This window comes from Lemur catta, chromosome 1 (assembly GCF_020740605.2).
Source record: "Lemur catta isolate mLemCat1 chromosome 1, mLemCat1.pri, whole genome shotgun sequence".
Lineage (NCBI taxonomy): Eukaryota > Metazoa > Chordata > Mammalia > Primates > Lemuridae > Lemur > Lemur catta.
Window position 1 is genome coordinate 111,988,746 of NC_059128.1, and position 13,466 is coordinate 112,002,211.

At 53.7% G+C, this 13,466-nt stretch overlaps 1 protein-coding gene across 2 annotated transcripts; it reads left to right on the forward strand.

Annotated features, from left to right (window-relative positions):
- The first annotated feature begins 7,320 nt into the window (after nt 1-7,320).
- Nucleotides 7,321-12,192, forward strand: CCL25 (C-C motif chemokine ligand 25). 2 transcript variants are annotated; one of them, XM_045547782.1, is made up of 6 exons: nt 7,321-7,388; nt 7,550-7,665; nt 9,250-9,367; nt 9,462-9,604; nt 9,931-10,047; nt 11,760-12,192. In XM_045547782.1, the coding sequence occupies exons 2-6, from the start codon at nt 7,593-7,595 to the stop codon at nt 11,765-11,767; spliced, it is 459 nt and encodes a 152-aa protein (XP_045403738.1). In that variant the 5' UTR covers nt 7,321-7,388; nt 7,550-7,592; the 3' UTR covers nt 11,768-12,192. The 2 variants fall into 2 exon arrangements, with proteins under 2 accessions (XP_045403738.1, XP_045403742.1); XM_045547786.1 differs by having other exon boundaries at nt 7,334-7,388; nt 7,572-7,665.
- The last annotated feature ends 1,274 nt before the right edge of the window (nt 12,193-13,466 follow it).

The window sequence follows — 13,466 nt, forward strand, 5'->3', positions numbered from 1 at the left end:
CCTTGTCTCGCCCCCTCTGGAGCATCTTCCTCGTGACCTTGGCAGGGCTCAGACGCAGGCTTGACCACAACCCTCCCCCGGCTAAATAAATCCCTTCTGCAGCTCCCCAGTGGCCTCTTGCTGAAGGTCACCCTTGTTGGCTTGGCATGTGAGGCCCTGAATAGCCTCTGCCCGCCCACCTCATCTTCCGCTAACCGCCCCCCGCCCCCATGTCGCAACCCAGCCATTCTGCAGTTGGCAGCTCTCCCTAGCGGCCTGCTCTAATGGCCTCCAACGACGAACACCTGCACGTCCTCAGGTCCCATTCAGCTGTTGTTCCCTCTGGAGACCTGCTGGGGTGCCCTGTGCGTGCAGAAGTTGATCTAGAACACCGAGCAGGCAGCGTCCTGTGAACAACCCTCCGCTAGCGTGAGCGCCACCCGGGAAATGGTGTGTCTGTTGTCTGCCCTCTGTCCTCCGCTCCCCACACATCACTGAGCACCAGGTTTTTTTTGTTTGTTTGTTTGCTTTTTGTTTTGTTTTTGAAACAGTCTCTCTCTCTTTCGCCCAGGCTAGAGTGCTGTGGCATCATCATAGCTCACAGCAACCTCAAATTCCTGGGCTCAAGCGGTCCTCCTGCCTCAGCCTCCCGAGTAGCTGGGACCATGGGCACATGCCACAATGCTTGGCTATTTTTTTTCTATTTTTAGTGGAGACAGGGTCTCGCTCTTGCTTAGGTTGGTCTCGAACTCCTGACCTCAAGTGATCCTCCTGCCTCGGACTCCCAGAGTGCTGGGATTACAGGCATGAGCCACCGCACCCAGTCATGGGCACCTGTTTTTATTTATTTATTTATTTTATTTTTATTTTCTTTTTTTGAGACAGAGTGTCGCTTTGTTGCCCTGGCTAGAGTGAGTGCTGTGGCGTCAGCCTAGCTCACAGCAACCTCAAACTCCTGGGCGTAAGCAATCCTATTGCCTCAGCCTCCCGAGTAGCTGGGACTACAGGCGTGCGCCACCATGCCCTGCTAATTTTTTCTATATATATTTTAGTTGGCCAGATAATTTCTTTTTATTTTTAGTAGAGACGGGGTCTCGCTGTTGCTCAGGCTGGTCTCGAACTGCTGACCTTGAGCGATCCACCCGCCTCGGCCTCCCAGAGTGCTAGGATTACAGGTGTGAGCCACCGCGCCCGGCCAAGAGCACCTGTTTTTAAATGTAGGTTTTATTGTTATACAGGTCTGGCAAGGGCAATAGATCAGGAGATGACTGCCACCAAAAAGATAGTTTGTTACTCATAGCTCCTAAGAGGAGAGCACGTGTCACGCCACCCAGGGCCACACAGGGAAGCACCAGAGCCAGTCAGAGGCAGAGAGAATGGAGGGAAAACATAGGCAAGAGAGAGTCTTTATTGTGGTTTCTGCAAAAAGGAATGTGTGCGGCAGGGTAGTGTGAATCATTTAGGCAGGCCCTGGGGTTTAGGGACTGTCCCTAGTTGTCTGGTATCTGGCCCTGGGGTGATTAGGGCAGGTGCATAGTGACCCGGAGTGTGAAAGCCCACACAGTAGATAGCTGGGGGTGTAGGTTCCGAATTGGTTGGTTTGCATATGAAAGGAGCACTCACATCAGAGTCTTCTATCATCTCTAGGACTCTAGGCCAGCCCTGGAAGAGACCTTCTCTCCAGGACATGCAAGGCCTCAGATGTCAAAGCCTCGGAATAAAAAGCCATGCTTACTACAGCACCCCAGGCCAGGTGGTGGCTCATGCCTGTAATCCCAGAACTCTGGGAAGCTGAGGCGGGAGGATCGTTTGAGCTCAGGAGTTCGAGACCAGCCTGAGCAAGAGCGAGACCCTGTCTCTAGCAAAAAGAAATTAAAAAATAAATAAATAAATAAAAACAAAAAACCCAGCGGGGTGTGGTGGCTGCACCTGTAGTCTCAGCTACCCAGGAGTCTGAGGCAGGAGGATCACTTGAGCCCAGGAGCAGGAGGTTGCAGGGAGCTACAATGATGCCACCGCACTCCACCCAGGGTGGCAGAGTAAGACTCTGTCTCAACCAAAAAAAACAAACACAGCACCCCTCCTTACAACCTGCCACCCTAAAAAAAAAATAAAAATTTAAAAATATTAAAGAAAGAAATCTCTTTAATAAAAAATTCTCTTTAAATAAAAAAAAATAATAAAATACCTTTAAATAAAAAATTTAACAAATAATAAAAAATACAGCACTCCATCAGTATATGTGAGATGAAGGAGTTTGGAATCTGAGATTCACTTGGTCAAAAAACTTAACCCCTCTGAGCCTCAGTTGATTGTTTCCTCCCTGTAAAGTGGGGGTAAATTTTACTCTTACAGGTTATTGTTACCAGCTGGTCCCCAGTCCTCAGAGTCTCCCAATCATACCAGCATGGATGGCAGTGACTCTAACCTGAGTGTCTTGCTTTGTTTGCTGCCTCTCTTGTCTGCTATGCTACTAAACTATGAGCACATGGGACCATCTCCTTCACTGCCAGTGTGCAGTGGCTCATGCCTGTAATACCAGCTTTTTGGGAGTTCAGGACAGGAGGATCACTTGAGGCCAGGAGTTCGAGACCAGCCTGGGCAACATAGCAAGACCCCGTCCCTAAAAAAAAAAAAAAAATTAGCCCAGTGTGGTGGTGCATGCCTGTAGTCCCAGCTAGTTGGGAGCCTGAGGCAGAGCAAGACTCTGTCTCTAAAAAAAAAAAAAAGAAAGAAAGAAAGAATAAAAGAAAAGAAAACTTGTGTTGAGGGGATCAGTGGAGCTTGGCAAAAGACCCTATGGGACCCTCTCTTCAGGGCCCACCATTCTGTCTCTCCACGCCATGCCTCCCCCAGCCCCAGATGGCAGGGCCAGCTTCAGGCAGCCACCCTTCCAGGCTGTCTGGCCCCCTCATGTCCTGCATGGGCAGGAGAAGCACAAAGACCAAGGCCAAGGCCATCACCTTGGCAGTACCACCAGTCATCTGAGCCCCTCTGGAGAGCCACGGCTCCCACCCAGGCCACAGCTAACAGCTGTCCCCTGGAAGAGAGAGGCCACCAGTCAGCCTGGGGAGGGGAGCCTCCCCCGCCCCAAAGCCAACCTTCCATGAGGCAGCAGGGCCAACTACATCAGGGACTGTCTGTAAACCAACTCCCTGAGTGTCAGGCCAGGGGCTTGCAAGGCATCCTGGAAAAAACCCGTTTTTGTCCCCTCCTCCACTTGCCGGGCAACCACCATGCCTCTGGACCAAAGCAAGAGGCAGCTGGTGTAAGGACATATGTAGACTGAAAGCGAAGGGATAGGGAAAAGATATGCCTTGCACGTGGAAACCACCAGAGAGCAGGGGTAGCTATACTTGCATCAGATAAGACAGACTTTAAGTCAGAAACTGCAAACCAAGACAAAGAAGGTCATTATAGAATGACAAAGGGGTCAGTTCATCAAGAGATTATAACAATTGTAAATACGTATGCATCCAACATCAGAGTACCTAAATATATAAAGCAAATATGAAGAGATCTGAAGAGAGAGCTAGACTATGATACAGTAATACTAAGAGACTACAATACCCCACTTTCAACAATGGATAGATCATCCAGACAGAAAATCAAGAGGGCCGGGCACGGTGGCTCACGCCTGTAATCCCAGCACTTTGGGAGGCCAACTTGGGAGGATTGCTTGAGGCCAGGAGTTCGAGACCAGCCTGAGCCAGAGCAAGACCCCGTCTCCACTAAAAATAGAAAAATTAGCCAGGCATGGTGGCGTGTGCCTGTAGTCCCAAGTATTCTGGAGGCTGAGGCAGTACTATTACTACTGAGTAATAGTAGTAGTGGTAGTAGTAGTAGTAATAGCAGTAGTGATCGTTTGAGCCTGGGAGTTGGAGGCTGCAGTGAGCTATGATGATGCCACTGCATCCCAGCCTGGGTGACAAAGCAAGACTCTGTATCAAAAAAAAAAAAAAAAAAAATCAATAGGGAAACATTGGACTTGAACTACACTCTAGACGAAAAGGACCCAACAGACATGTACAAAACAGTCCATCCAACAGCAAAAAAATACACACTCCTCTCAAGTGCCCATGGAACATTCTCCAGGATAGATCACGTATATGACAGGATAGACCACAAAACAAGTCTGAACAAATTCAAGAAAGATTGCAATAGTATCAAATATCTTTCTTGACCACAATGGTAGGGAACTAGAAATCAGTAACAGTAACCGGTGGAATTTCCACATATGTGTGAATTTCAGAAAACTGACACATAGGCAGAAATTTAACACCACACCCCTGAAGGACCAAGGGGTCAAGGAAGAAATTAAAAAGGCAGTTAAAAAATATCTCCAGACAAACATAAATGGACATACGACACAACTGATAGGATACAGCACAAGCAGTTCTAAGAATGAAGTTTATAGCAAGAAATGCCTACATCAGAAAAGAAGAAAGATCTCAAATAAACACACTCTCTTTAAAAAGAGGCAGCTGGGCACAAGAGGAGTCCTGGCCTGGCAGACAGGGCACCTGGGGTATAGTATGTTCCTTACTATGCTGTGGGGAACGGCGGCCCAGCTGCCTCTGTCAGAGGCCAAGAGTCTGAGCAGGGACCAAGAGGCACCAGAGCTGTGTGCAGCCAGGCTCTGATATGCAAAAGCGACTGCAGGAGGTTACCCACTCAGTGCCCCTGCAGCTTTGCTAATGACCCACCAGGCATTGGGTCTATAGCCCTCCCCTCTTAGGGGACTGTCCCCCTTTTGGTCACAGTATTTAAGAAATAAGAGTCAGATTTTCCTGGCCAAAAAAAAAAAAAAAAAAAAAAGAATTAGCCACTCTGACCCTCAGTCTCCTCCTCTGTACAGTTAGGCCAACTGTGAGCACCTGGAAGCATCCTCCATCTGTGTGCCCTCTACTGGGGGCGGGAGTGCTTCCCAAGAGTCTCCCCTCCCCGCAACTCACCACCAAGCTACTGGAGCCACTGGGTAAGGAAGAATCCTGCCTGCCCTCCCAACCCTGCTGCCTCTAGCGTGTCAGTTCCTGAGTTTGGCTGAGCTACAGGTTGGAGACCACCCCCAGCTGCGCCCATCAACAGAGTCGGTGACCAGAAGCCAGAAAGGGGGCGAGGCTTCCCCTCCCCACCCCATCCCGTCGCCCGCCGCCCGCCGCAGCCATGCCGATTTCACACTTGCAGAGGACAGGGCCCCTGCTGGTAGCAGATTACACTTAATACCTCCACAGCTGCAGGCATGGAGGAGGCCTGGCTTCCCCCAGTTCAGCCCTGACCCTGAAAATCTGGCTTTCACTCTTAGCAGCTGTGGTCCTTGGAAATCTGGGCTCATTCAGGGCATCGACCCCCCACCCCAACCCCAGTATCCTGGCTCCCGCCCAGACACCTGGGTCGCGGGCGCGCACATCCCTGTGCACCCTGCGTGAATCCCTCCTCCCGGTGAAGGCTGCTGGTGAGACAAACGGGTGGGGCAGGAGGTGGGCTCACACGCCGGTGGACCTCCTCCAAGTCGGGCTAACGTCAACGCCCCTCCCCCACCCCGGCAGGGCAGGTAGGGGGCAGTGGGCCGTAGCGGGGAGGCTGGCGCCAGACTGCCACGCTGCGTCCCCACGCCCGCAGCCACGCGGAGCCGCGTCCTGGCCCAGCCTCACCCCCCAGAGCAAGAGGCGGAGGAACTGGAGCAGCGCCCAGGCCCGGCCTAGGGGCTGCAAGGGGACGGCTGAACACCCAAGTCCTGAGAGCGTCTTAGAGTGGGGCGGGGCTGAGCTTATAAGCCCCGCCCCCAATGTAAGCCCCGCCCAAATAGTACCGCCCTGGTCCTACGTTATTTACCAAGCCCACCCACAGTTATTAACTCCACCCACTCAGCCCAGCCCCAGCTCTAAGTGCTATTTATTAAGCCCCGCCCCCACACAGAAGCTCCACCCACCAAGCCCGGCCCTGGCTCTAAGCTCCACCCACCCAGCCGTGTGCCGTGGCGTGGGGGTGGTCGGGGGAGCCTCAAGAGGATCCCAGTGGAGCTGGAGAAAAGAGAAAGAGGTCTGGAGAAGTCATATGTAGCTATGGATGTGGACAATGAAAAGTTAAAAGCAGACAGCTGGGAGGCCCCTGCAGTGCCTCTGTCACCCGCCTTCCCTCACTCCCACCTCCCTGCTCCCCTAGCCCCTGTCCCAGGTGGGGCTCGCTGACCCAGGGAAAGAAGACATGCCTTCTTCATGAATTTTGCTTTGCTTGCTGCGGGCGTGGCTACCTGGAGCTTCCTGCTTTTCTTCCAAAGACAGAGAATTTCTTTGTTGGTGCACTTGTTCATAACAGTTTTATGGAGATTATTCTCAGGGTAATATTCGAGAACATTCACATGCCACGCATGCACTTCACCCCTGGAAAGGGCACCATGCTGTGATGTTTACCACATTTGTAGAGTTATGCAACCATCACCATTATTTAACTTGAGAACAGAAAGAAACCCATACCCTTTTTCTTTTAGAGGCAGAGTCTTGCTCTGTCACCCAGGCCGGAGTGCAGTGTCTCGATTATAGCTCACTGGAGCCTTGAACTCCTGGGCTCAAGCGATCCTCCTGCCTCAGCCTCCCAAGTGGCTGGAACCATAGGCACGTGTGCCACCACGCCTGGCTAGTGTTTAAATTTTTTTTTTTGTAGAGACAAGTTCTCTCTATGTTGCCCAGGCTGGTCTCCAACTCCTGGCCTCAAGTGATCCTCCTGCCTTGGCCTCCCAAAGTGTTGGGATTACAGGCGTGAGCCACTGTGGCCTGCCAAGAAGCCCATATTCTTGAGCAAGTCACCCCCGCCTCATTCCCTCATTCTCCCTCCCCCCATCCTATGGCCACCACGAATCTACTTTCTGTTTCTATAGACTTGCCTATTCTCAAAACCAGGGCATGTCTGTGATGTGCTAAGCCACCCCATTGTGTGAGAGGAGAGACAATGGGGTGAAGTCAGGGACCCAAGGGGAGCAGGTGGCTTGGGAGTAAGGAGCAGAGATAAAGATTTCCTCTCAGGGGCTCCAGGCAGCCCGAAGCCTGTCCGTGGGAACTCAGTGTCCACCCAGGTGTGTGCAGATGCGGGAGGCAGAGAGGGCAAAGGGGCCCTTCCTGGGGACAACAGGGGTGCTGGCTGGGAGGCCCAGGATGGGGGAAGGTGACGGGATTGAGGGTCTCATGGGTGGAGGGCAGGGCTTGGTCTGTCTGTGCAGGAGGGAGAAGCTCAGAGTCTGCAAGAGCAGGTGGGGAGGAGGAGGAGGAGGAGGGAGGGCGGAGGGAGGGCAGGTGGTGGCTGGGTGGGGCTCCATCTAATAAAGGGTGACTTTGAGCCCGCTGGCCCCGAAGGCAGGCAGAGCTTTGAGGACACCCTAGCAGGCACCGGCTCCCTGGACCCAGTGCACCTCGGTGAGTCCTTCTCCTGCACATCCCTCCAGTGAGACTTGTCCCCATTCTGTGCCATCTCCTTTTCTTGCTGAGTGCCCCGGGAACTAGCTTGAGATGGGGGTGTTCCCAGTGCCCGCTGCTGTCCTCCTGAGATCCTCATCACCCCCCTCCACCTCCCCAAGGTGGCCTTGTTAATCCCCCCAGGGAGGAGGACCAGCCTGCAGCATGAACCTGTTGCTCCTGGCTTGCCTGGTGGCCTGTGTCGTGGGGCCCTGGGCCCCTGCTATCCATGCCCAAGGTACTGTCTTCTGCCATACCTACCCCACCTCCCTGGACCCATACATCTTTCTCGTCCCCTTTCTCTCCCCATTTATCTCTCCTCTCTTCCAGAAGTTTCCCCCAATCCCACTCCACTGAATTCTCTGATGGCTCCTACTCCTGGCATTTGGATAATTCCTGGGGTCGGGGGTGGAGACAGAGGGTCCACAGCTCCTTCTTCCAGAGCCCTCCTTGGTGCCTGCTTTGCAAGACTCAGGCAGCCGGCGGGAGCCCCAGGTGGTTCCAGCTGTGGGCAAAACCACTTCCTCCCGGGACATATTGCAGCGTCCTGACCCGGCAGAGCTAGAGCTGTGTTAGAGGTCAGAGCCTTGGAGACCACCAGCAGTGGACTCCCATCCCTGTCCCCACCCTGCACTCTGTCCACGCAATCCGACTGAGAATTGCTACTCAACCTTTCTGAGTGTCACTTTCCTCACCTGCAAAGTGAGAATCTCAGACTCCCACTGCACGGACAAGACTTGAGGGTCCAATGAGCCGATGGGTGTGGAAGACTCTTGGCCCAGTGTCCAGCAACAACAATAACCATTTCTGTTATTAATGTGGAATCCCTTCCGTCTTCCTGCACCCCTGGCCCCAGAGCAGGTGCTTGAGGATTTTGGACTCCAAAGGACAGCTCTGGGCATGCAGTGCCCCCTCCAGCAGTCCTGACACTGGGTCTACATCCCCTGAATCTCAGCAGCTGGCCAGGAGCTTGGCCAGGTGGAGGAGCCATGTCCCCACCTTCCTGGCCCATCTGCCCCTAGCGGCCCCACCTGCCCCCTGGCTGGGTCTGAGAGGTTAGCCTTTGCCCAGGAGGGGGCTGGGTTGTGCTCATTGTTCTGCTATCAGAGCCAACTTGGCCCTTTGATCCTGGGGGGGAAGGGTGGCCCCCAGCCTTGGGAACCACCTTCCTGGCACTGCAGCCGGAGGTTGCAGAGCTTCCAACAGACTCCACTGCCCGTTGCCCTCAGGGGCCAAGGTTAGGGGATCCCAAGGAGGCGGGGTCTGGCAGAAGTGCTTTGCTGAGGACCTCGAAGGTGGGGCGGAGGTGTGTACCCTGGCCTCCACCGCCATCTCCTCCTCCCAGAACTCCCAGTTTCTGGCCAGGGGGACTTGAGTGGTCACTGTCATGAGGACCTAGAGGAAGAGGTATTTGAGCCCATCCCATGTGGGAGGGGCCAGCCTGGAGCAGGAGCTGGGACCTTAGGAGCAGGCGACCAGCTGGCTCATTTTAAGGAGAGTAGGGCTAGGCTAGGGAGGAGTGGTCCTGGCCCCTCCTCAGTGCTGCATCTGTCCTCTGTCCCCTCTCCCAGAGCAGGAGTAGAAGTGGCTTTGTTCTATTCATTTGGCGGTTCCACATCCTTCCCAGCAAGGGGCTGTGTGTTCTTTCCGGCTCCCACTGGGTGTCCCAATGTCAAGGGCTAAGGGTGAGCCAGGCAGTCCCTCCGCCTCTGCCAGGCCTGGAAGGGTCTTGGTATTGCCTAGGAGGGCAGGCAGGTGCCCACGCCTGTGGCTGTCCCTGCCCAGTACAGACACGAGCGTGCGGGCGGCTGTGTGGTTGCAGGTGTCTTTGAGGACTGCTGCCTGGCTTACCACGGCCGTGTCAGGTGGGCTGTGCTCCGGCACGCCTGGGGTTACCAGCGCCAGGAGGTGAGTGGAAGCTGCAACCTGCCTGCTGTGATGTGAGTGGGGCCAAGGGGGGTGGCGGGTGAGGCTCACTTGCAGCTCCATTCCCCGCTTACACCCTAACCCGGGCACCCCCTCTCCACCTCCCAGATTCCACTTCCGCCAGAAAGACAGGATGAGGATGGTGTGTGGTGACCCAAAGAACAAAGAGGTGCAGAGGGCCATGAGGTTTCTGGATACACACAAGAAGACTCCCCGAAAGCTTCGCCACAGCATCTGGATGCCCTTCCAAGGTGGGTGAGATCCCAGTCCTGCATCTACAGGGTATGCCCTTCCTGCCACCTGCCCCAGTGCTTCTCAGTCCTTGGGGGGCAGGATGCTGGCAGCTGCCCCTGCCCCAAAGAGAACCAGTTGCTGGTGAGTGGGGCGTCAGAGGGAATGACCCACTGACCAAGTCATCATCCAGATCTGACCATTGCTGCAGAGGGAAAGCTCAGACCAATGGGAAACTCATTAGCTCACATAACCAGTGATGGCTTCAGGTGCAGCTGGATCCAGGAGCTCCAGAAGTGTTGGTGGAGCCCTTATCTACTTATTTCTCTCTCCATCTCTCGGACAGGCTTTCACGCTGGGAAGAAGTTGAGTTCTGGAACCTCCAAGCTACCATTGTCCAAGTTGAGTAACCCCATTGGCCATGGGAAAAGGAACACCTCCCTTCCAGCAGCAGCGAATCTAGGTAGGGACTCCCGGTCATGTGACCATCTTCTACCCATCACCTTTGCCAAGGGCTGAGAGCTCAAAATCGGCTCATATTTGGACAGCGGATTCCTGTCCAGGACCAAGGAGGGCTGGCTGTGTGGTCAGCCCCTGCAGGTTCACATGGGAGGGAGGGTCTTGTCCACTGCCCTGACCCCACCCAGGGACCCCACTGCCCTGACCCCACTTCAGCAAGAGCTGAAGTGAACCCCCCAGGAGAGAGGTGGAGGGTTGCAGGACCTCCCCCATACCAAGCTATTGTCCAGCGGACTCCAGCTGGGTGTCCTGTAATTCTGGTCAATTCTGACATTATCTCCCTGGAGATAGTGTCAGATTCCACAGGTTAAGGACTCAGTCCCACAATACTGTCCCCACTTTAGAGGCCACTTGCAAGCAGTGGGTTGTCACTTGTACTTCTGACTGACTAGCTATAAATCAGGGCTCCCTACTCCGGTTCAATCATTGGCTAGAGCAGTCCACAGGATTCAGGGAAACACTTTACTTAGGTCTACTACTTTATTATAAAAGATATTACAAAGGGCCCAGCATGGTGGCTCACACCTGTAATCCAAGCACTTTGGGAGACTGAGGCAGTAGGATGGCTTGAGGCCAGGAGTTTGAGACCAGCCTGGACAACATAGCAAGACCCCCCCCCCAATCTCTACAAAAAATAGAAAAATTACCCAAGCATTGTGGTGCGAACCTGTAGCCCCAGCTACTCAGGAGGTAAAGGCTGGAAGATGGCTTGAGCCCAGAAGCTGCAGTGAACTGTGATGACACCACTGCACTCCAGCTCGGGTGACAGAGTGAGACCTTATCTTGAAAAAAATTTTAAAAGGATATTACAAAGGATACGGGTGAACACCCAGATGGAAGAGATGCTTAAGGTGAGGTCTGGAAGGGGTGCAGGAATTGGGGTGCACCCCCACTCCCAGCACATGGTTGTGTTTGCCGGTCCATCCAGAAGCTCCCCAAACCCCATAATTCAGGAATTCAGGGCTTTTTATGGAGACTTCATCACATTAGGCATGGCTGATTTTTTTTTATTTTTTTTATTTTTTTTGAGGCAGAGTCTTGCTTTGTCGCCTGGGCTAGAGTGCAGTGCCGTGGCGTCAGCCTAGCTCACAGCAACCTCAAACTCCTGGGCTTAAGTGATCCTCCTGCCTCAGCCTCCTGAGTAGCTGGGACTATAGGCACGTGCCTTGATGTCCGGCTAATTTTTCTATTTTTAGTGGAGACGGGGTCTTGCTCTTGCTCAGGCTGGTCTCCAACTCCTGAGCTCAAGCGATCCTCCCACCTTGGCCTCCCAGAGTGCTAGGATTACAAGTGTGAGCCACTGCACCTGGCTGGCATGGCTGATTATTAACATAAACTCCAGCCCCTGTCTCCTCTCCAAGCTTCTAATCACGGCTTGGTCTGTCTGGTGGCCTCAGCTCTCCTGCAGAAACCCACCAAGCATCACCTCCTTAGAACAAAAGACGCTCCAATCACCCAGGAAATTGTTTTAGGAGCTCTATGCCAGGAACCTGGGAACAGAGACCAAATATCAGAACAAAAGATTCTCCTACTGCTTGGGAAATTACAAGGGCTTTGGGGGCCCCATGCCAGGGGCCGGGGGCAGAGGCCGGTGTCTATATTCTTATTAATTTACAGCCACCAATTCCACTGTGGCCTCTCTAATTCCACCTGCAGGTCCCTGAGCTCACACATCTCCAGGATCCACAGTGCAAGAAAGGCTGGATCTTTCTCCGCCACAACCATCGCCCTGCAAGCCTGGGCTGCCACCTGCCCCTCTGTCCTTTAGCCCAACTCCTAATCCCTGTGCCTGCTGCAGTCCCCTGTTTGCCACCCTCACCACCTCCTGCCCCTGGCAGCTGGCAGGAGGGAGTTGGCCTCATTTTAAGCCCCTAGCTGTTGTAGAGACCAGAGTCAACCCTGGGCTGTGACTGTGGCAGAGACGTGTCCTGAAGATACATCTCCTGCCTGGAGCTTCTTGCCACCCACCCTGAGCCATGCATGCCTGTGTGCCCTTCTGGGTCCTTGCAAAGCCCTGGCTGGGTCCAAGGATGCCCCTGCCAGACTGTTCCTTTTCTATGACTTTTAAATAAACCTCTGGGGCCCATCATGTTTCTTTACGAGGTGCAGTGCGAGTGGAGGAGTGAATGAGGGGTGAACCCCACATAAGCTTCCCCACCCCAAGATCTATGCCCCCCCCAGCCCTCAGAAAAGACAGCAGCTTCCCAGCGGTTGGCTGCAGCCTGCACTTCCCAGATGGTGACCTTGAGACAATTGCTCTCTCTCGGTTTCTTTGCTCATCTGGAAAATGAGGGTCACTGGGTTTGCTCTGCCCAGATTTCAGGGCAGTGGGGAGTCTGGGTGGAGGATAGAGAGGCCCTCTGCAAGCTCCTATGGGCTGCCCCAAGGCCTCTGGCAAGGCAGGTGGGCGAGGGCCCGGCCAAGGACAGAGCCCGGGGGCCAGGCACTAGTGACAAGCTCTGCAGGTGGAGGCTTGAGCTGCGTAACTATGCTGTCCTCACTCCTTAGCAACCTAAGTTTGCATCACAACAGAGAATGTTCTGGATGGAAACCAAACACACCATCTCTAGAGGACACGCTGGTGGTTTGGGGTCAGGAACAAGCATGCAGTCTCAGTAAAAGCAGGGTTGGGTGCAATGGCTCACGCCTGTAACCCCAGCACTTTGGGAGGCTGAAGACAGGAGGATCGCTTAAGCCCAGGAGTTTGAGACCAGCCTGGGCAACATGGTGAGACAACATCTCTACAAAAAAAAAAAATGTTTAAATGAGCCAGGCATGGTGGGTTCACCGGTAGTCTCAGCTACTCAGGAGGCTGAGGTGGGAAGATCACTTGAGCTCGGGAGTTTGAGGGTGCAGTGAGCTATGATTGGGCCACTGCACTCCAGCCTGGGGAACAGAGTAAGACCCCACCTCTAAAACAACGGCAGTTTCCACAAGTTCGCTAAGCCTCAGTTCTGTGCCCCCTCCAATATAATGGGGGTGATAATACTGCCTGCTTTGGACGGGTTTGCTGGGGAACAAATACACCAGGATCCGTGACACGCATAGCATGGTCACTGATGCAACGACCATCCCAGCCATTGGATGTCGGTACATCTGGCCCAACTTGCAGCCAGGCAGGATGGGGTGATGGTTGACCGCACGGGTGACTGCCTGACTTTCAACCTGGCCTGACCTTGGCTATGTCACTTAACCTTTCCGAGCCTCAATTTTCCCACCTGTAAAATGGGAATGGTAATATTTATAAACAACATGTATTCCCTGGGGTTGTAGCCACAACCAAAGGAATCAATAATCGTAAAATACTCGGAGTGGTGTCTGCTGGGTAGTACGTGGTCAGGAAGTGTGTTTTTATCCTTTTCA

Excerpts from the sequence above, each read along its gene's own strand:
- CCL25 (XM_045547782.1), top strand. The coding sequence starts at position 7,593 with ATGAACCTGTTGCTCCTGGCTTGCCTGGTGGCCTGTGTCGTGGGGCCC. Across the intron at positions 7,666-9,249 it reads CCCTGCTATCCATGCCCAAG|GTGTCTTTGAGGACTGCTGC; the intron begins GTACTGTCTTCT and ends GTGTGGTTGCAG. Across the intron at positions 9,368-9,461 it reads TGCAACCTGCCTGCTGTGAT|ATTCCACTTCCGCCAGAAAG; the intron begins GTGAGTGGGGCC and ends TCCACCTCCCAG.